The 18258-nt window shown below is 53.9% G+C and overlaps 1 protein-coding gene and 1 long non-coding RNA gene across 7 annotated transcripts in view; one reads left to right on the top strand and one right to left on the bottom strand.

Annotated features, from left to right (window-relative positions):
• Window positions 1–5950: 5950 nt before the first annotated feature.
• CCDC51 (coiled-coil domain containing 51) overlaps window positions 5951–18258 on the bottom strand; it is a 32864-nt gene continuing 20556 nt past the window's right edge. The window contains exons 1-5 of one of the 6 annotated variants that reach the window (XM_036867993.1): window positions 14227–14298; window positions 13823–13880; window positions 8674–8993; window positions 7467–7631; window positions 5968–6941 (exon numbers count right to left, since the gene is read on the bottom strand). In XM_036867993.1, the coding sequence (XP_036723888.1) occupies window positions 6186–6941; window positions 7467–7631; window positions 8674–8985 (1233 nt within the window). In that variant the 5' untranslated portion in view covers window positions 8986–8993; window positions 13823–13880; window positions 14227–14298 and the 3' untranslated portion in view covers window positions 5968–6185. The other 5 variants (XM_036867994.1, XM_036867996.1, XM_036867998.1 and 2 more) reach the window with 5 other exon arrangements.
• On the top strand, window positions 14425–14617 carry LOC118903197. The gene is made up of 2 exons (XR_005021747.1): window positions 14425–14461; window positions 14561–14617. It is a non-coding gene; the product is annotated as an uncharacterized LOC118903197 (long non-coding RNA).

Consider the following 18258-nt stretch of genomic DNA (forward strand, 5'->3'; position numbering starts at 1 on the left):
TCCAGCCAAGTCTCCCGGCAGGGTGCTCCTGAGGCTGGCCCAGAGTGAGCAGGGCTGGGCGTAAGGCTTGGAGGAGGGTCCAGCAGCCCGGTGGAAGCAGAGTACTGTGGCCACGGCCCGGCTGGGCAGTGCTCCCAAAATAGCTTGGGGGTTTCCATTTTTAGTGTGCAGAGAACAGGGCAGCTCTATGGGAGCAGGAACAAGGCAGCCTCTGTTTGACACCGAGGGGGTAGGAGGAGGGGGGCGGCAGGGAGAGTCGTGAACCCGGCGAGAAGCCCAGGACTGTGGCAAGGCCAGGCTTCCCAGGAGCCCCCCACCTTGTTTCCAAGGGACGGGAGGAGAAAGTTTCTTCCTCTGGGAAGACAGGGTCTGCCTGAGGATGGGCAGAGCCCATCTCCCATGCTCAGCCACTGCTCAGTCCCTCCTACCACCTCCCGCCTAGGGATGCGCCTTGGCAGAGGGTCTGACCCATCATTCGCTTACAAACATTTGCTCAGCGCCTACTTCAAGCCAAAGTTCTCCAGCCCTCAAGGGGCAGCAACCAAGACAATCCCTAAATGTAAAACCACAGCTGGGTCAAGTGGCCCACAGGAAACAGATGGGCAGGATCAGAACAGCTCCTGGCAAGGCCACATAGGATACTGGAGGCTGACCCACGCTGGGAAAAGTGTCAGGCTTCTTCAATCACTGCCACAGGGCAGAGCAACCCTCGCCCTTCCCCACATACCATGGGTAGGAGGAGGACAAAAAGAAGAAGGGCAGGGCTTCCCTGGTGGCGCAGTGGTTGAGAATCTGCCTGCCAATGCAGGGGACACGGGTTCAAGCCCTGGTCTGGGAAGATCCCACATGCCTCGGAGCAACTAGGCCCGTGAGCCACAACTACTGAGCCTGCGCGACTGGAGCCTGTGCTCCGCAACAAGAGAGGCCGCGATAGTGAGAGGCCCGCGCACTGCGATGAAGAGTGGCCCCCGCTTGCCACAACTAGAGAAAGCCCTCGCACAGAAACGAAGACCCAACACAGCCAAAAAATAAATAAATAAATAAATAAATAATAAAAGTGTTAAAAAAAAAAAGAAGGGCACATATTTCACTTAACCTCTGCCACCGGCCATAGAGCAGCTCCCGGCCCCTCCAGCTTACCCCCTCCCACCTCAGGGGAACTCCAAGCAGAATCGGAGTACATCCCTCCTTCCAGAGTCTTTGGGGCACCCCAGGGCCCGGAGTATAAAGGTCAGACCCTCCAGTCCACACGCTCTCCTGTGCGATCCATGCCAGTGCTCCCCCGCACATGCTCTTCGTTCCTGCCAGCCTGAACTGCAGGCTGTTTCACACTCCTCCATGCCCACTCCCTCTCTATCCCATTAACTCTGGTGCCCAACCATCTGGTGCCCAACCATCGTGCCCAACCCACGCCCCTCACCTGCCCCGCCTGTTCGCTAAGGCTTCCCAGGGAAGCCTTCCCTGTCCCCCCCCCAGGCTCCTGAGGAGCCCACTGCACATGGTCGGTGGACATCCCCAGCCACCACCCTGGTGTATATTGCAGCTCTGCCTTGGGCTCTCTAAGCTTCAGGTTTCCCATCTGGAGAATGGGAGGCGGGACTGCTCTGACCATTTAACGTGATATGGTGTGTGCCTGGCATTAGTGGCACCAACCAAGGCCACTCTTCTCCTTGTTCCACGCTCCCACTCTTGAAGCTACTTAAAGGCAGGGAATGTGACTTTTGATTCAGAGGCCCCAGTAACCAGGACAGACGTTAGCACAGAGCAGGTGCTCCTTACATATTGAAAGAACCCTCATTTCACAGCCAAGAAAACCCAGCCAGCAGGGGAGATATGGAGCCCACAACCCCCTCCAAGCCACTTGGCTTCCTGAAGGACGACACAGTGTCAGCCCCACTTTTATTAATGACCAGGCCAGAGCAGACTGAAAAGGCTGGTTTGGAGCTGGGCCTCAGGTCCCCAACTTACACAGCTAGGATCTCTTGCCCATTCCCCAGATCTCAAGCCCCAGCCAGAGTCACAGCCAAAGCCTAGCTCTTCTGGGCCCACCTTTCTCTGGACCGCTTCAGCAGGGCCCAAGGCTGCCTAACTTCTGTCTGCAAAGAGCAAGCACCTCTCCCCGCCCTCCTGGGGCTGTCCTCACCAACCAAGAGGGCTTATAAACTCTGCCCTTCAAACTGGGAGAGGGTTCATATCCCAGCCCTCATTTACCGAGTCGCGGGGATTAGTGGGAAACCGGCCTTTCCTTTCTGCCCTCGCTCTGCTCCCAGGGTCCACCCAAGAGAAGTTACTAATTGACAGCGCAGGAGGGCACAGTGCTTACCCTGTTGTTTGTGTTGAGGTGGGGTGGGGGTGAGGGTCCACCATTTACCGGTGAGGACTCAAGGAGTGCTCATCAATCACCCACCGTCCGTTTACGGGGGGTGGGGGGCTGGGGCTTCCCCTCTGGGGGTGCGTGGCAGGGGGATTACAGGCTGCCTTTTGTCAGTCGCGCCGAGCGCAGCCTGGAAGGGCTGTTACTACGTAAGGGAAGCCTCGACCTCCTCATCGACTCTTCCCCGACCCTCCTCCCTCCTCCCCGACCAGGGCAAGGACCCCACCAGTGGTCCTGGGAGGGCGGGGAAGAGGCCGGCCGGTCCCGGGCTGAGGCGGCGGCGGCGGCGAGGAGGGGGCGCGGAGGAGCAGCTCCACCTCCTCTGTCTCCCAATCGCGTTACAGGCGGAGCCGCCAGAGTTTCCCTTCGCGCGGAGAAGTATGGTCCCAACTCTCAGGACCGAAGCCGCCCACCACTCACACGGGCTGCCCGGGCCCGGCGGCAACGAAGCTCCAGGCCCTTCCATCCCGGGGATGCGCCGCCTCGCCCCGGTCCCACCGCCCCGGCCCCGGGCCCCGCACTCACCACCCGGCCGGGCCCCGCAGGACTAGCACGCCGAGGCGGGCGCCGGCCGCTCCGGACTCGAGATCTGCGCGCGCGGCAGCGGCCTCCCCCCCGCCCCCCCGCGCCCCACCCCCGGAGGTGGGTCTGGCGGAGCCGCAGCTGTTACCCGGAGACCGAGGGGCGGAAAACTGCGGCCGCTGCCCGCCCCTCCCGCCGCGGCGCTGCCACCGCTGGGAACAAAGGAGACAAAGCCGCGTCGGCCGGGCCCGGCTTCGCTCCTTCCCCCCCTCGCCCGCCGGGCCGCCCTCCCCCCGCCCGCCGCCCAGGCCAGGCCGGAAGCAGCCGGGAGAGCCAGGCGCGCGGCCCCGAGCCGCCCGGGACCCCGCATTCCAGCCCGCCCGGCTCTGCACTTGCCGAGGGCGGGGGACTACACCCCTCCTTCGAGGGGTCGGGGGGGCGGCGGCGGCGGCGGGCTGCACCACGGCGGTAGCCAGGGCAACGCGGACGGCGGCGGGAGGAGGGTGAGGAGCGGGAGCCCCAAGGACCGGCTGCCCCACCCCGCCCAGTCCCGCCGGGCCTCACCTGCACGCCGCGCTGGAACCGGAATTGGGAGCCCTCCGGGATGGGAGGTGCCGGACCGGGGGTCGCGCTCTGCACCCCAGGTGTGGTGGTACTGCGCCCCGGCCTCTGCCTGTCTACCTGCCTGCCAGCGCCGGGTGGGACCCACGCCCCTCACCTGCCCCGCCTGTTCGCCAACCACCACCCCCGCTGTGCGGCGCCGCGAGCTCCCTCTTACCTGTCCAATACCTGGCTCCTGTGGTCGTCCTCCTCCAACTTGAACTCCTAGGCGCCTTGTTTCTCCCCACCGCACCAGGTCTGCCTACCGGCCCTACTCCCAGGACTCCCAAACAGCCGACCTCTCCTTCCGGCCCCCACCTCTGGCTGTGCGGGAAGAGCGCAGGCTTTGGGGTTGGGCCTGGGTTTGCGCCATCACTAAGCCAAGTAACCTGACCCCTGCCCCCCAAACACACACGCCTATTTGCTGACCGCCAAGTGGAGGTGATACCACACCTAGCCCGGCTGTTAAAGGAGGGCACACCGCTGCAACAGTGCACAAGCAAGGGCACATTTCCTTCCAGACCCGTACCTGGGCCCGCCCCAAGCTGAGAAGCCTTGGGCAAGTCAGGACTCCCTCACCTGCAAATACTTGGGCCTTCCAAGGGAGGAACACTTGGGTTCTCTCCTGAGGCCCAGGTGTGCCCTCTGCTGGGCCTTTCACACCCTGCCCTGCCCACTGCAAAAACTCAGGAGCCAGGACCTAGCCCATCCTATTAGGACTTCTGGAGCGCTTTGGCTCATGGCCATTGGGACAGCCTCTTGGGAGGCAAAATTTGTCACACAGAGATCACTCTGGAAGCCCCCAGAGCCTCCACAGGCTTGGGGGAGCCTCAATCAGAAGGTTCAGGTCATCCACACTGGCTGCTGTCAGAAGAGCTAAATCACAGGCACCCTCTTCCCACCTGCCACCCATCAAGAGTCTGTCATCATTCTCATATACCCGACTCTGCCTTCCAAATTCTCCCTCCCCAACTCCTCAGCTCGCTCCCTTCCCTCCACCCTCTCTTCCAACACCTGGGTCCAGGACTCAGCACCTTGTCCACACCAGGATGGCACCCCTTCCCTGGTTCCCTTGTCCCTGGCCTCTGGACATCAGAGTGGCCCTCTGGGTCCTCCACTTCATTCTCTAACTTTATGCTCCACAACTCCCCAACACCCATCACCACCTCAGCCAAGCTGATGTGCCTCAAGGCCCTCACCCACCTTGCCTCTCCTGGCTGTGCAGCTTGTGGGGGGCCCCCTCCATGTGCCTGGAATCCTCCCCTCCCCAGACCCATTCACTCAAGTGCACACCCTTTAGGACCTACCTCACCGCAGAGGGGGACCTAGGACTTCCAAACCCCACAACACCCCTCACCTATACACAGACAAGTCACCTCCTACCCATCAGGAGGGTGAACATCCCAAGTGCAGAGGTCATTTCATCCCACACCCTCCTGGGGAATCCATTACAAAAAGAAAACAATGCCGTGGATAGAGTGACCAAATGATCAAGGGACCAGGGGCTCAGAGGTTCACATCACCCATGGGGCTACTTGGGCCATGCCCACTGCCCAGGCTTGAGCACAGGCTCCCAAGAGGGAGGGCATCTCATGGAAGCACTTCTGGCTCCACAGGCCTCTGCTGTGAGTCAGCTCTGCCCAGCCCACAGAATCCCCTATCTGCAGACCCTGCACACAACCTCAGTGCACCCTGAAAGGAGGGTGGGTTCTCCAGACCCACAGTGCAAGCCAAGTGCCTCCCCACTGCTCCTGTTTAGTCAAGGACACACAAGGCCACCCATGGCCATTTACCCAGGAGGTCAAAGGTTGCTGTTCTCCACTGAAAAAGAAGAGGTAAAGGGTTCTCAGGGCAGTCCACCTCCATGCCCCCCCAACTGCACCTCCCATCTCTGGGAGGTCCCTCCCCATCACTGCCTCACCATTCACACTGCTGGTGGGCTGAGCTCTGCCCAAGGCTGTAGAGGTCATCCCTAGGCTGTGTGTGGGACGACACCAGCCCGAGTGGTGCTGCCCAAAGCATTCTCTGCACCAGGGAACCAGACTGGCAGCCAATCCCTGTAACTATGTCCCCAGCAATATTTACCAACCATTCCCCCAATCTCTCTTCCCTGCTCTCCTCTGATCATTCCTCCAGTGTTAGAAACAGGAAGTTTTCCCCAACATGGCAGAGAAAGTGATCCAGAAGAGGGGCAGTAACCATGGTCACCAATGGGTGGGAAGCAGGCTAGGTTTTACTCACTGGAAATCATGGGCCACGTGACACAGGAGGGCTGGGCAAGTGGAGGACAGGCCAGGAAATCCAAAATGAAAATCCAGGCCTCAAGCGGTAAGTACATCCAAAATGGCCCTGAACTGGGGGCAAGACCAAGAGATGAGAGAGGAACTAAAAGGGGGCGATTACCCTACTTCCAGGCCCAACCCTCGAGTCCCAAATCTCTTCAATGGACAAAACTCAGTCTAACAAATTACTTTAAATAGGACAAACTTAAAGACATTTTAATTGGACATTAGCACAAATTTTCAATAGTTAATGTAAATGAGTGTTGCCTAAAAAGCAAAGTATGTCTGCTGGTGAGCCACACAGACTCAGGCTGAGGTTGAGTGCACCCCTTAAGGCTCACTTCATTGCTTCATTCTCTAATTAAATCTACATCCATACCTCCTCCCTCTGGAGGTGGGTCCAGGGGCTAGCTGGTCCTGAACAGCATATACAGCACAGGCAGGATGGCCACAAATGTCACGCAGGTGACCAGTGTGCCATAGATGGTGTTCCTGTTGACCTGGGCTTCTAGCCTCTGCTCCATGTCCGACAGCCCCAAGATCATGCTCCCCTGTTCCAGCAAGGACCCAGACAGGGCCTCATCTGCCGGCTCCACCAGGCCTGGGTGCGCTGCAGCCTTTGCAAGCTGAAGCACCCCAGCCACTTGGCTCAAAGTCTCTTCCAGGCCATCAAGCTGCTCTCGTAAACCCTCTAGACATGAATGGACCTGCCTGGAATGGCTGAGCTGCTCTTTCAAGGCAGCTGAAAGGACATCTGTGTCTCTGTCTCGGGTGGGGGAAGTACCTGCCTGGGACAAAGAGCTCTGCCCAGGCCCAGCTTGCACCAGGCCCCTCAGGTCTGCCATGAGGTCATGGAGGTCCCTCTGCTGGAGGGAGTAGCTGGACGCCTGTTCTCGGATGGCTTCCTGGAGGCTCACAGGCCCCTTCTGAGCCTCCAGAAGCAAGACCTTCAGCTCCTGTAGCCGCACACGGTTCACGTAGGTGGAGCCAGCCACACCAATCAAGGCCCCCAGGACTGACCCAATGAGGGACCAGTTCTTGGTCCTCTCAGCCCGAGTGCGCTCCTTCTCATGACTTTCCCGCACAGCTGCAGAGAAGAGGGAGAACTTCTCTCGCTCGGAGTCTTCGGCACGCAGATAGGTCATACGAAGCCTCTTCTCCTCCTGCAGAAGCAAAGCTGTCATATAGCAGCAACCTGGCCCAGCAGCCACCAGCAGATGTCCCACTACCATGTCCTTGGGGCTCAGCTTCACACCTGGCACAGATTACATGTTCCATAAACACGCTGAATGATTAAAGGTAGCATAAGCCTGGTCAGGAGGGAGGAGCAAAGGAACTGGGGGTGGTCAAGGTGAGGCAATATCCTCCCCAAGCAGTCTTGGGTCTGGCCGGACATGCAGTGGTGTCTACAGAATGTGTCTAACAGAAGGGAAGTGTCCGGCGCTCTCTGGGCCAGACTCCTGCTCAGTAATCTGGGGTCCAGATTATACTGTCCTGGACCACTGATCCCAGTACTCCAGGACGAAGTGCGTGGAGAAGCTCTGGAAGCCTGGGGCCCAGTCCCTCCACAGGGGCTTCTGGTTTACCTCCTCACCAGGTGTCTGACCCCCTAACTAGTCAGGGCTCCCACCTCGCCCCTCCATGGCCTGCCAGGCTAGGGTCCCTCTCCAGATGAGGAAGGTGCCCACCTGCAACATCCTGTGCTCCAGAGTAGCCAGTTCCAGGTACTGGTTATCGTCTCTGGAGATGCGGTCCAAGCGGTCCCTCACCTCCTTCAGCTTGGCCTGCTGACCTTCCAAGTCCTCCCGAGCCTCCCGGACAAGCCCTCGAGCCACCATGAACACTTTCTCTGCCTGCAGAGAGAACAACAGAGGCCATTTGCCCCTTCTCTCCATGCCCACACAGACTCAGCTCCATTCCCAACCAGACTGGGCTGAGAAGAGGTCAGTGGGGTGTCAGTACAAAGGGTGGAAAGAGAGTCCCTCAGACACATAATCCTGGCTCACCCAGTGGTCCTCAAAGTGTAGCCCCGGGCCCCGCCCATCAGAATCACTGGATTTGTCCGTTCAAGTGGAAATAACATGCCCCTGAGAAACCTGAAAATAGCTAAAGATGCATATAATCTGTGTCCACCAAACCCAGCTGACTCTAGTCTGACGAACCACAGCAAGGCCCTTACGTTCTTAATCGGCTTCATGTGTGTTACCTTAGCTACACCTCCCAACAACGCCAAACGCCATGACAGGCATTGCCCTGGCCTCCATTCAAGAGACGGAGAAACCCCAGCTCAGCCAAAGTGATGGCCTCCAAGGGGAGAGACAGCACTGTGCCTCAAAACCTCCGGCTAAGCCCCAGGTTCTTCCCACCCCACTACACTGGTCTGTGCCTAGGTGGGAGTGGGAACAGAGATGGCGGAACGCATTTCCACTGCCACAAGGGACTTGACAACCACAGGCAGCTCTTCCCACCTCACAGTCTGATGTTTCCCAGTGCTTCTACTTTCACGAGGGATGCTTCAATCACACATGGGGCTTTGAGGACACTGTAATGCAGCAACCCTCCAGGTAACTCTCACCACCAACCCCCAAGCAGTCAATGAAGGAAGTGTTTGCTGTCCTAACAGAAAGGATGTTAATGGCCCGGGACTCACTGGTACATAGCATACACAACTTGTTTTCATGGGAGAGAGGAGGGCCCTTCACCCCGGTAGTATCAAACCCAGGCTGTCATGTGAGAAACGAGTCAGATCCTTCTCCTAGTGGTATGTGTTCAAGAAAAGGCAAATCTGGACGTGGCCTCCCAGCATCTGTGGCTGGTAATTTACTTGTCAGGAGCCTCCAGGCCACACTGCCCAAGTCAGAGGGCAGGGCCAACCACCCCAGCTACCCTCCTCACCTCAGTCACGTTTCCCTGGGCCTCTCGAACCTCACTGAGTCCAACAAACTCTTCATATCTGTCCCACCAAGTCTTGGCCATGGAGGACGCTCGTTGCTGAATGCTGTGCCCCAGGGCTCCTCCCAGCGCTGTGAGGCGGTGGTACAGCCCGAGGGCCACCTCCTCAGGTCTTTTCTCGCTGGGCTGGCTGGGGCCTGGGCTGCAGAGAGTCCTGGTCATAATGAGGTCCCTTCCAAGGAGGCCTCTCCGCACCAGTACGGGAGACACACCCACGACGTGCCGCATGGCCAACACAGGGCTGCACCCTGTCATCGGGAGATCTGTGGGGGGATGCCAGAGAGATCAGCTCACAGCCGAGAAAGGCTGGGCTTAAGTCAGATCTCAAGTCCTAGGGACAGTTCTGAACTGAACAGTTTCCATTAGAAAGTCCAAACTGCGCAGCACTCTGTTGGGCCCAGAGATGGCAGCCACCAGGGTCAGGCTTCACTAGGTGCCCCTGGACAAGGGAGCATGTCAGGGAAGAGCATATTTAGGAGCTCAGGCCTTCCACCTCTCTCTGTGACGCCACATGAACCAGATCCTCCCATTCCACCCACCTTCCCACAACCCCAGGTCTCTGTTGCGATCTGCATGAGAATCCTGGTGTCCAGTTTTCTGATAATCTCAAAGAAAATTCTTAAATCTGCGTTGTGTCCATGCTAACAGAGCCCCCACAAAGATTCACAAAGACTCCTAGGGAAACTGGAACTGACTGAGGGGATTTGGGGGAAAGATTTCTATAAATGACTATCAAAACCAGCTTCCCAGACTCCCTGAGGGCTGCCTCAACCCTGGGGAAGCAGTTTCGCTTCTGTTCTAGGACACAGGTCGTTCATGTCCCAAGGCAGAAAACTCTCTCCTCAGCTCTCCTCTGAAAAGACAATTCCGGGGGAAAACAAAGCAAAACAAAACAACCCAGATTTCTTCATAGAGGACAGCTTTTTTAGGTTCACACCAACTTTCCTTCTGCCCTTCAAGCCCAGACATTCCGGGTGACCAACTCCCAGTCTCACATTTCTCACTTTCCATAAGCTTTCTTCCTTCTTTCCAACCTCAGTAACTGCCCTACAGGTTAAGTTTCTTTCATCTTTCCCTTTTCAACCTTGCTTTGATGTTTGGGCCCCAACAGTCCTACTTCTCTGTTACCTGAACAGCACAGGGAGTCTCCCATTATCCAGTCAGGCCTGGCCTGAGCCCAGGAGCAGCAGTGAATTCTGAGGACCCCGAAGAGAGGGCCAGGTGACCCATGCTCCCGGGGCAAACCTGGGCCAGAGCATCCTGGTCTGGCCAAACCACCCCTGCCCCCAAGTATTGACTCTGGCTGTCAGAGTGACACCTGGTAGCCAAAAGACCAGGCCAGAGAGAGAGGTAAGCAAAGGGAGCGGGGGACAGGAAGACAGGCTAGAAGAGCTCCAGTTACAAAGAAAGGACCGTCCCTGATGTAAGGCGATGAGCATCCCAGCCTCCTCCCCACGGTGCCATGCTTGGAGAAACTCAGACCCTCTTGAAAACAAAGTTGCTTGGGTAGGGGCATGCCTCCTGGCAAAAGCCTGAGCTGAGCGCCACAGAAGGGGACATCTCTGTGACAGTGGTTCCAAGCTGGTGCTGCACCCAAACCCCTGTGCCCCTTGCCTAAGGCCCAAGGGAGCACACGCCACCCATGGCCCAGCAGTTGGGCCAGCCTCCTAGGCCTCAAGGCCAGTGACCACTGCACACAAGTTGTGGCCTCACAACAATCCTGCAGGTGTACCCCTCATCAAAGCAGAGCACCCACCCTCCTCAGCAATGCTCAGCAGAAAGGTGTCCCCCTTGTCCATCACTACTTCTTCAGCCCTCTTCTCTCTTGATCCCGCTCGACCACCAAGGTTGCTCTCCTGAAGCCCTGCAAAACTTCCACCTTGTCAGATCCAGCAGGTGCTACTCAGATTTCTTCTCCAATACCTCTGCAGCTTTCAACACCCTCTCATTTTGAAATCACCACCCCCCTCAGATTCCTCCGACCTTCTCAGCCTCCTTTCCTGGCTCCTCCTCTATCAGCAGCCCAATCTTGGACCCCAGGAAGGTCACTCATCCCTGGCAGAGAAGACAGCTACAGCCTCCTACGCAGTCATGGCTTCCTCCCCTGCCCCTCACAGCCGTTCTTCACGTGGCAAACAGAGGCTCTGTTATCTCGTAAGTCAGATCACATCCCTCGGTGCAAAACCCCCTGACAGCTCCCTGGTCACGTGGCATGCACACCAGTCCTGCCATTGGCCAACAAGCCCCGGTCCTCTCAGCCCTCATCCCCTTCCTTCTCTCCATCCCTGTACATACTCCACTCCAGCATCCTCACCACGCTAAGCACAATCCTGCCACAGGGTCTGTGCCCTGCCATGTCCTCTGCCTGGACCGCTCTTCCTCCACAAGTCCAGTTACCTCACACTTACGTCTTTGTTCACATATCACCTCTTGATAAGGCCTTTCCTGACCACTCCCTCCTTGGCCACCTTACCTGCTTTCTTTTTCTCCATCAGACACATATATTGCCTTCTTCATGTATTGCCTTGTCCCTCACTAGAACATAAGCTTGGAGACAGCAGGGACTTGGCTTCCTGAGGGGACACACCAATGAATCCCAAGTTGTTCCCCCACTCTAGTCCCTCCTCTCAGCCGCCCACCCCAGCCTGTCTCCTGGCTCCTCCCCACTTAGATATCTCACAGGCCCATCAACCAGCAAAGGGAAGATGTTCCTGGCACAGAGACAAAGTGGAACAGTGCTTGAAGTTGTCTAAAATCTGAAGGGTGACCTGTGCAGCAGAGAGGAGAGTGGGTGGAGAGGCTGGACAGGTGGACAGAGGGCCAAATGAGCAGAGGCCCTGTGCCCAGTTCAGGACGCTGCCCCTCCACATCCATTCTCCTACTCCATCCAGATGACTATCTCCTACCAACTGCCCTTTCCTCAAACCTCCATCACCAGTACCTCATCCTCACTCGTATAGCTGATGGTTTGCTTCATTTTTCACCAAGAAAATATTTTAAAATTGGAAGAGAACTTCCATAAACTCCTACCACACCTTCCCACCTGCCAGTGTCTGTCTCATCCCCACCTTCTCTTGTTCCTCAGGATGAATAATTCCTGCTCTAGGAAAGGCCAAGCTGTGCCCCAGGTCCCATATCCTCTCCCCTCCTCAGACACTAATTGATTTGACACTCCCTCCAGCAACTGCCCCACTTCTCTGCTCCTCTTTACTCCTTGGCAAAGTGCCTGCACTAGCTGTCTCCAGTTCCTCTTCTCCCGTCCTCATTCAGCCCCCCTCTGATCTGGCCTTCACACCCACCAGGCCACTTGAACTGCTCCTGTCCAGGTCATGTCCACGTGGCTAAACCCAATGATCAGTTCCGTCCTCATCTCGCTTGCCTTGTCAGCAGCCTGAGCCTCGTGATAGCTCCCTCCTTCTTGAACCACCTTCTCCTCTTGCCTTCCAGTCCCCACTCCCTTCCACAACCCCTCCACACAGTGCCCCAGGGCCCTGTCCTCAGGCTCCTCTCTTATCCAGTCCTGTGGCTTGAAAAATCATCTACAAAAAAGTTCTAAACTTGATTGTAGGGATAGTTGCACAACACTGTAAATATACTAAAACCACTGAATGGTACACATTAAGTAGATGAATTGTGTGGTATGTAAATTATATCTCAATAAAGCTATTACTAAAAAACAAACAGACAGAATCCTCTGGCAGTCCAGTGGTTAAGACTTGGTGCTTTCACTGCCAGGGCCGGGTTCAATCCCTGGTAAGGGAACTAAGATCCTGCAAGCCACGTGGCGTGGCCAAAAATAAATAAATAAATAAAAACCAAACAAACTATAATCAGACCTCTCCAGCCCACACCTCTCCTCTGAATTCCAGGCTCATTTATCGAACTGCTCACTCCATGTCTCTGCTTGGAAGGCTGATGGGGATCTTATCTTCCTCTCCTAAACTTGCCTTTCCCACAGCCTTCTCCATCTTGGTTGATGGAAACCAATCAGGCCCAAACTCTCATATCATCCCTGACTCTGCTTTCTCTCCCTCCTCACATCCAATCCATTAACAAATGCCACCTCCACCTCTGAAACTAAATCCAGAATCCCTCTTCCTCTTGCCCCTGCCACTGCTATCACCTGGTCCCAACGACCGACATCTTTTGTCTGGATTATCCTAAGAGCCTCTGACAGGTCTCCCTGCTTCTACTCTAGTCCCTACTGTCAATAGAGCAGGCAGTGGTGCTTTCAAAACACGGTCAGACCATGTCTCTCTCTGCTCAAAGCCTGCAACGGTTCCCCATTTCTCTCAAGGTAAAAGCCAAAATCCTTTCCATGACCTACAGGGCATCCACCTCCTGGCTCTCATTCTTCTCTCCTCTCACCAGTCTCCTTTTCCTCACTCTGCTCCAGTCACATGGACCTTTTTCCCCTGGTTTTTTTGAGATAAAATTGACACACAACATTGTAAAAGTTTAAGGTGTACAATGTGATGATTTGACAAATGTATATACTGCTAAATGTTTACCATAACAAGGTTAGCTAACATATCTTTCACTTCATATAATTCCCATATAATTCCCAGCTTTTTTTTTTTTAATTTATTTTTGGCTGTGTTGGGTCCTCGTTTCTGTGCGAGGGCTTTCTCTAGTTGCGGCCAGCGGGGGCCACTCTTCATCGCTGTGCGCGGGCCTCTCACTGTCACAGCCTCTCTTGTTGCGGAGCACAGGCTCCAGACGCGCAGGCTCAGTAGTTGTGGCTCACGGGCCCAGTTGCTCCGCGGCATGTGGGATCCTCTCAGACCAGGGCCCGAACCCGTGTCCCCTGCACTGGCAGGCAGATTCTCAACCACTGCGCCACCAGGGAAGCCCCCAGCTTCTTTTATGTTGCTAGAACATGCTAGGCTATTCCCACCTCAGGGGCTTCACACCACCTGTTATCTGTACTGCTTGCTCCCTTCTCTTTTTCAAGTCCTACTCAAATGTCATAGCTGTCCACTCCCACCCCAGGACTCCTTCACCACTTTCTCTGCTTTATTTTTCCCCAGGCACATATCACATGACCCGTGGTATGCATTTCACTTATTTACTGATAGTCTGTCTCACCCACCAGAACGGCAGCTCTGCCAGGGCCAGCACTGTTTTGTTCACTGCTGCATCCTCAGTGCCTAAAGTACATACATATAGTACACACTCAACAAAAATGTACTGGATGAATAAACAGAATTTGCAAAATATCGCACCCCGGGCTATACTATAAAACCCCAGCTCCTTCCGGTGGCCTCCAAAGCTCTAGAACCAGGTGGTCTAGACCCCGCCCATTTCTGCTGCCTCCCTCGCATCTCCCACCAGCCACACTGTAAGGAATGCGCCGAGCTTCAAGGCCTTTGCACAAACCCTTCCCTCTACCTGCAGTCCTTTCCCCGTGCACGGTCCCAGGCTTAGCGCTTGCGGTTAAAAACCGTTCGCGGCTTCTGGATCCTCCCCGGGCAGGACACCCCACCTCCCCAGTACCTGGTGGGCTTTGCGCCGGAGCCGCAACCCCAAAGGTGCGCCCGTCACTCAGTTGATCCCTGACCCTTTAGTGCCCGCCTCCGGACCGCTTCCGGCAGCGGGAGCGCAACTTCCGAACCAGGAGCCAATCTGCGGGCCCGCATGGAGGTATAGGCTCAGGGGGTGGGACGGGAAGCTCCGCATCCGGTGGCAGGGTCTGGGGAAGGGGCGGCAGGCGCCATGTCGGGCCGCGAAGGTAAGTGTGCGGGGACGATGGGGTGGGGTGGGGCGGGGCGGGGCGGAGAGGGACGGGACCCGGCGGGGGCCAGGCTGAGCGTGCTCGTGTCGCACGCAGGTGGCAAGAAGAAGCCCCTGAAGCAGCCCAAGAAGCAAGCCAAGGAGATGGACGAGGTGAGGGCTGGCGCAGAGGCGTGGGCGGGCGCGGAGGGTCTGAGAAATCCGCCGGGAGTGAACCCGCTCTCCCTCTCCGTAGGAAGATAAGGCATTCAAGCAGAAACAGAAGGAGGAGCAAAAGAAACTCGAGGAGCTAAAAGCGAAGGCCGCGGGGAAAGGCCCCCTGGGTGAGTGAGGGCGGGGTAGAGCTCAAGCCGGACAAACGCCTGAGCATCAGTCTGGATACGGGCCCGAGCATGTCCGTGTCCTGCCTCGTTGGTGAGTTGCGAGGTCTCTGTTGCTGGTGTCCGCTGCAGTGGACGGCCCTAGCCAGGCTTGGTTTCGCAGCAGCGGGAGAGGGGGCGGGAGCCAGACCCAGTATGGGCTTCTCTTGCTTAGGGAAGTGGCAGAAATGGAAATAAAGAAATTTATATATCTCAGACACACGTTCGTACAGTTGAGTTTGCAGATATCCTCTACAGCTTCTTGCTCCAAATTCGTATTTCACTGCTTCTTTGTTGCTTGTAACATTTCTTAATTTACTAATCGTATTGTTAAAACTAGCAAAATACTTTTGCATCTTGAGTCTTTTCACTGCTGGATGCGCCTAGTCTAATGGATAAAGTCCAAGTCTGTTGGCATATTATTGTGCTATATGTTTTTTAACTTAATTCTCTACGATTCTGCCTTTTTTTTGCCTTTGTGTAAGAGGAATTGATTACATATCAAAAGTTTTTTTTAAACCCGTCAGTCATTGTACTTTGTGCTTCTTAAATCCTGTTTACATTCATCAAAATAGGATTATTTTCTCAACAGTTATCTATACCCTATTGGATCACTGAGCCACCCTAGGGACAATGAAGGCTGGAATGGTGGGAGTGTCATTCAGGGTTTCCCAAGACCTCTATTCTAGTGGGTTTGAGTCATTTTTGTGTACCCACACAGCGCTGAGATTCTAGATATTGAGATTCCTTTTTGGAATGATGTGAGGTATCTTGCACCTTCCCTTAATCTGTGATTATGTATGGGGAGAAGGCCAACCCTTAGTGAAATCCTGTACTACTTGTTTCTTATTGAGCATCATCTACTTTTTTTTTTGAGGTTTATTTTGTCATAGCTCTTTAGGACTTTCATTTCTATATTAGGCATACTTAATTCTATAACTGTTTGTTAAATTACCTACCATGTGCCAAATACAGTCATTTGTAAATTGGGTAAAATAAAGGTAGTGAGTAAATCAGATCCCAGGATCATAATATAGAAGTTGATGTGGTGTGACGTGGCAAGAGTATGGACTTGGAAGTCAGGCTACCCAGGTTGGAATCCTGGCTTTGTCGCATACCAGTTTATAACTTTGAACAACACCTAACACTGAGACTTTGTTATCTGTAAAATGGGTTGATAGGGGATGAGGATTAAGTGAGCCCGTCTGAAATACACAACACACTTGAGATCCAGACCAGTGCGCAGCCATTACTCGTGCCCTGCCTTATTCTCATTCTACTTTTGCCCAGAATAGATAATACTGGGGAAGCCCTGTGCATGCTTGTGTCCAAAAAAATGCCCAGTACGTAGAGCTGGGCCTTATTAGGATCCTTATCAGGCCCCTGGGGCTTCAACCATGGAGCTGTCTTTTTCCCTGGATGACACTTTTTTTTTTTCCTTTTGCAGCCACAGGTGGAATTAAGAAATCTGGCAAAAAGTAAGCTGTCCCTTGTGCCGGAGGCAATGATGATCCTTAGTTCCATTCCTGTTTAAACATCTGGATTAAACATCTGGATTCCCTGCCATAACATCTGTTGCCACCTATAGCTAGAATGAAGTGTTGTCTTGGAACCTATTGTACATTTAAGAATAAACTTTTGTAAAAAAATAAATAAATCACACAGTGGCTCGTCTTTAGTTCTTCTCAGCCGTTTCTACCTTAGCTATGAGATCCGCATAAACGCAGCCCAGAATCCTGCCAAAGTGTGTTCTTAAGTTCTTGTTCTGTCCTGAATTCTGTACCACCTGGAATTAAACCAACTCATTTGAAATGGCTGTTGTTTTCTGTGTGGTTGTATACCCAACAGAATATATTACATGAGATTAGTGGAAGAATTTGTACTTTGGGAAGAAAATCTATCTTTCTGTTATGACATCCACATTAGTATTTGTTTTAATGGGGTTGTTCATCTGTTCATGTAAGGAGTCTTGCTTGCGCAAGCCGGGCATGCACCAGTGAACAATTCCTCTTGTCAAGGAACTTCTCTATTGTTGGAGGGGAGCAGGACAAATACATATGATACGTGTTATGAAGGGAAAAAAGACTGGAAAAAGGAGAGATTCCTAAAAGTCTGTAAGAACTAAGCTTACTCTGAAGCCCCCAGGTCTGCATTTCCACTAGGGCTTCAGAAAGGTCCTTGCTAGGTTCCCATCTCTTATACTCTACATTCAACCCATCAGCAAAATTAAATCTGAACCCTTCATATTTACTCTTACACCACCAGACCTTCATTCTGACCCTAAAATCCCTCACCTAAATTATTGTAGTCACATCCAAATTTGTCTTCCTGCCCCTACCCTTGCTTCCCTACAGTCTAATCCTTATTCAGGACCCAGAGTGATCTCTAAACCATAAAGTTACATTTTGTCTCTCCCTGGCTGAGAATTCTTCAGTGCCTTCTTAGTGCAAAAAAAAACACAAGTCCCTACAATGACCAGTGAGGCACTAAGGGATCATCCTCCTGATCAATTGTGAGCCACAGTGGCCTACATTCCAATCAAGCTCCTGCCTCACTGTTATCACCAACTGGAAACTCCCTTCCTTTAGAGTACTGAAATGTCACAGTAGTGAGCTCTTTCCTGACTATAGTGGCCGTCCCAGTGTCTCTTAACCCTGTTTCCTTTTTCTCTCCTGACATTTGTTGATTATCTACCACTTTTGACTCCAGGAAGAGTAAATTCCTGGAGGACAGAGACCATAATGTGTGCTAAATGCATATGTATTGAAACAATTTAGAGGCACAAGTCTAGATTTCCTCTCTAGGCCCTTGATACAACTATGGGAATAATGCTAATAACACTTCGCTTTCTCTGAGAATGTGTTTTCAATAAGGGCTCTAGAACCAGTCTGAGATTTTGCTGAGTCAAAACTGGAAAAGGTTTTGATAGAGTGAAGCCTGTATTATCATTCTAATGTACTTGATATTAGTAGAAAAAGAAAAACAGCCCACTTTGCTTCTCTCCCGGAAAGTTGCACAGCCAGCAGCATCTTCTTTGGGCTTCAGGGATTCCCTGTTGGACCTTGCCAGCTCGCACCCATCCCTGTGCTACTGAGAGTAACCCTTCAGAGAGCCAGTGCCAGCACACCACGCTTGAGATTAAGCTACTGCTCTTTTATTTGGTGGAACCTAATCAGCATTAACAAATGGAAGTATAATCCTGTCTCTTTAGGGGACCAGAGTCTTGGAGCAATTAAGACAAGCATTCAACATTTGGGCAGCTGTCTGAGGGAACCTACCAATTACCTCAAAAAACTAAAGCCAGGTATTCAAGACCTTCTAGGCCCTGACAACCATCTCCCTTTCATTTACTGCCTTCACAAACATTCGTAGGACACTCACAGGCCAAGTTTGGCACTGAGCATTCAAGTATGAAAAGTCTTGCCCCAGTTACTCT

Source organism: Balaenoptera musculus, chromosome 11 (assembly GCF_009873245.2).
Source record: "Balaenoptera musculus isolate JJ_BM4_2016_0621 chromosome 11, mBalMus1.pri.v3, whole genome shotgun sequence".
Lineage (NCBI taxonomy): Eukaryota > Metazoa > Chordata > Mammalia > Artiodactyla > Balaenopteridae > Balaenoptera > Balaenoptera musculus.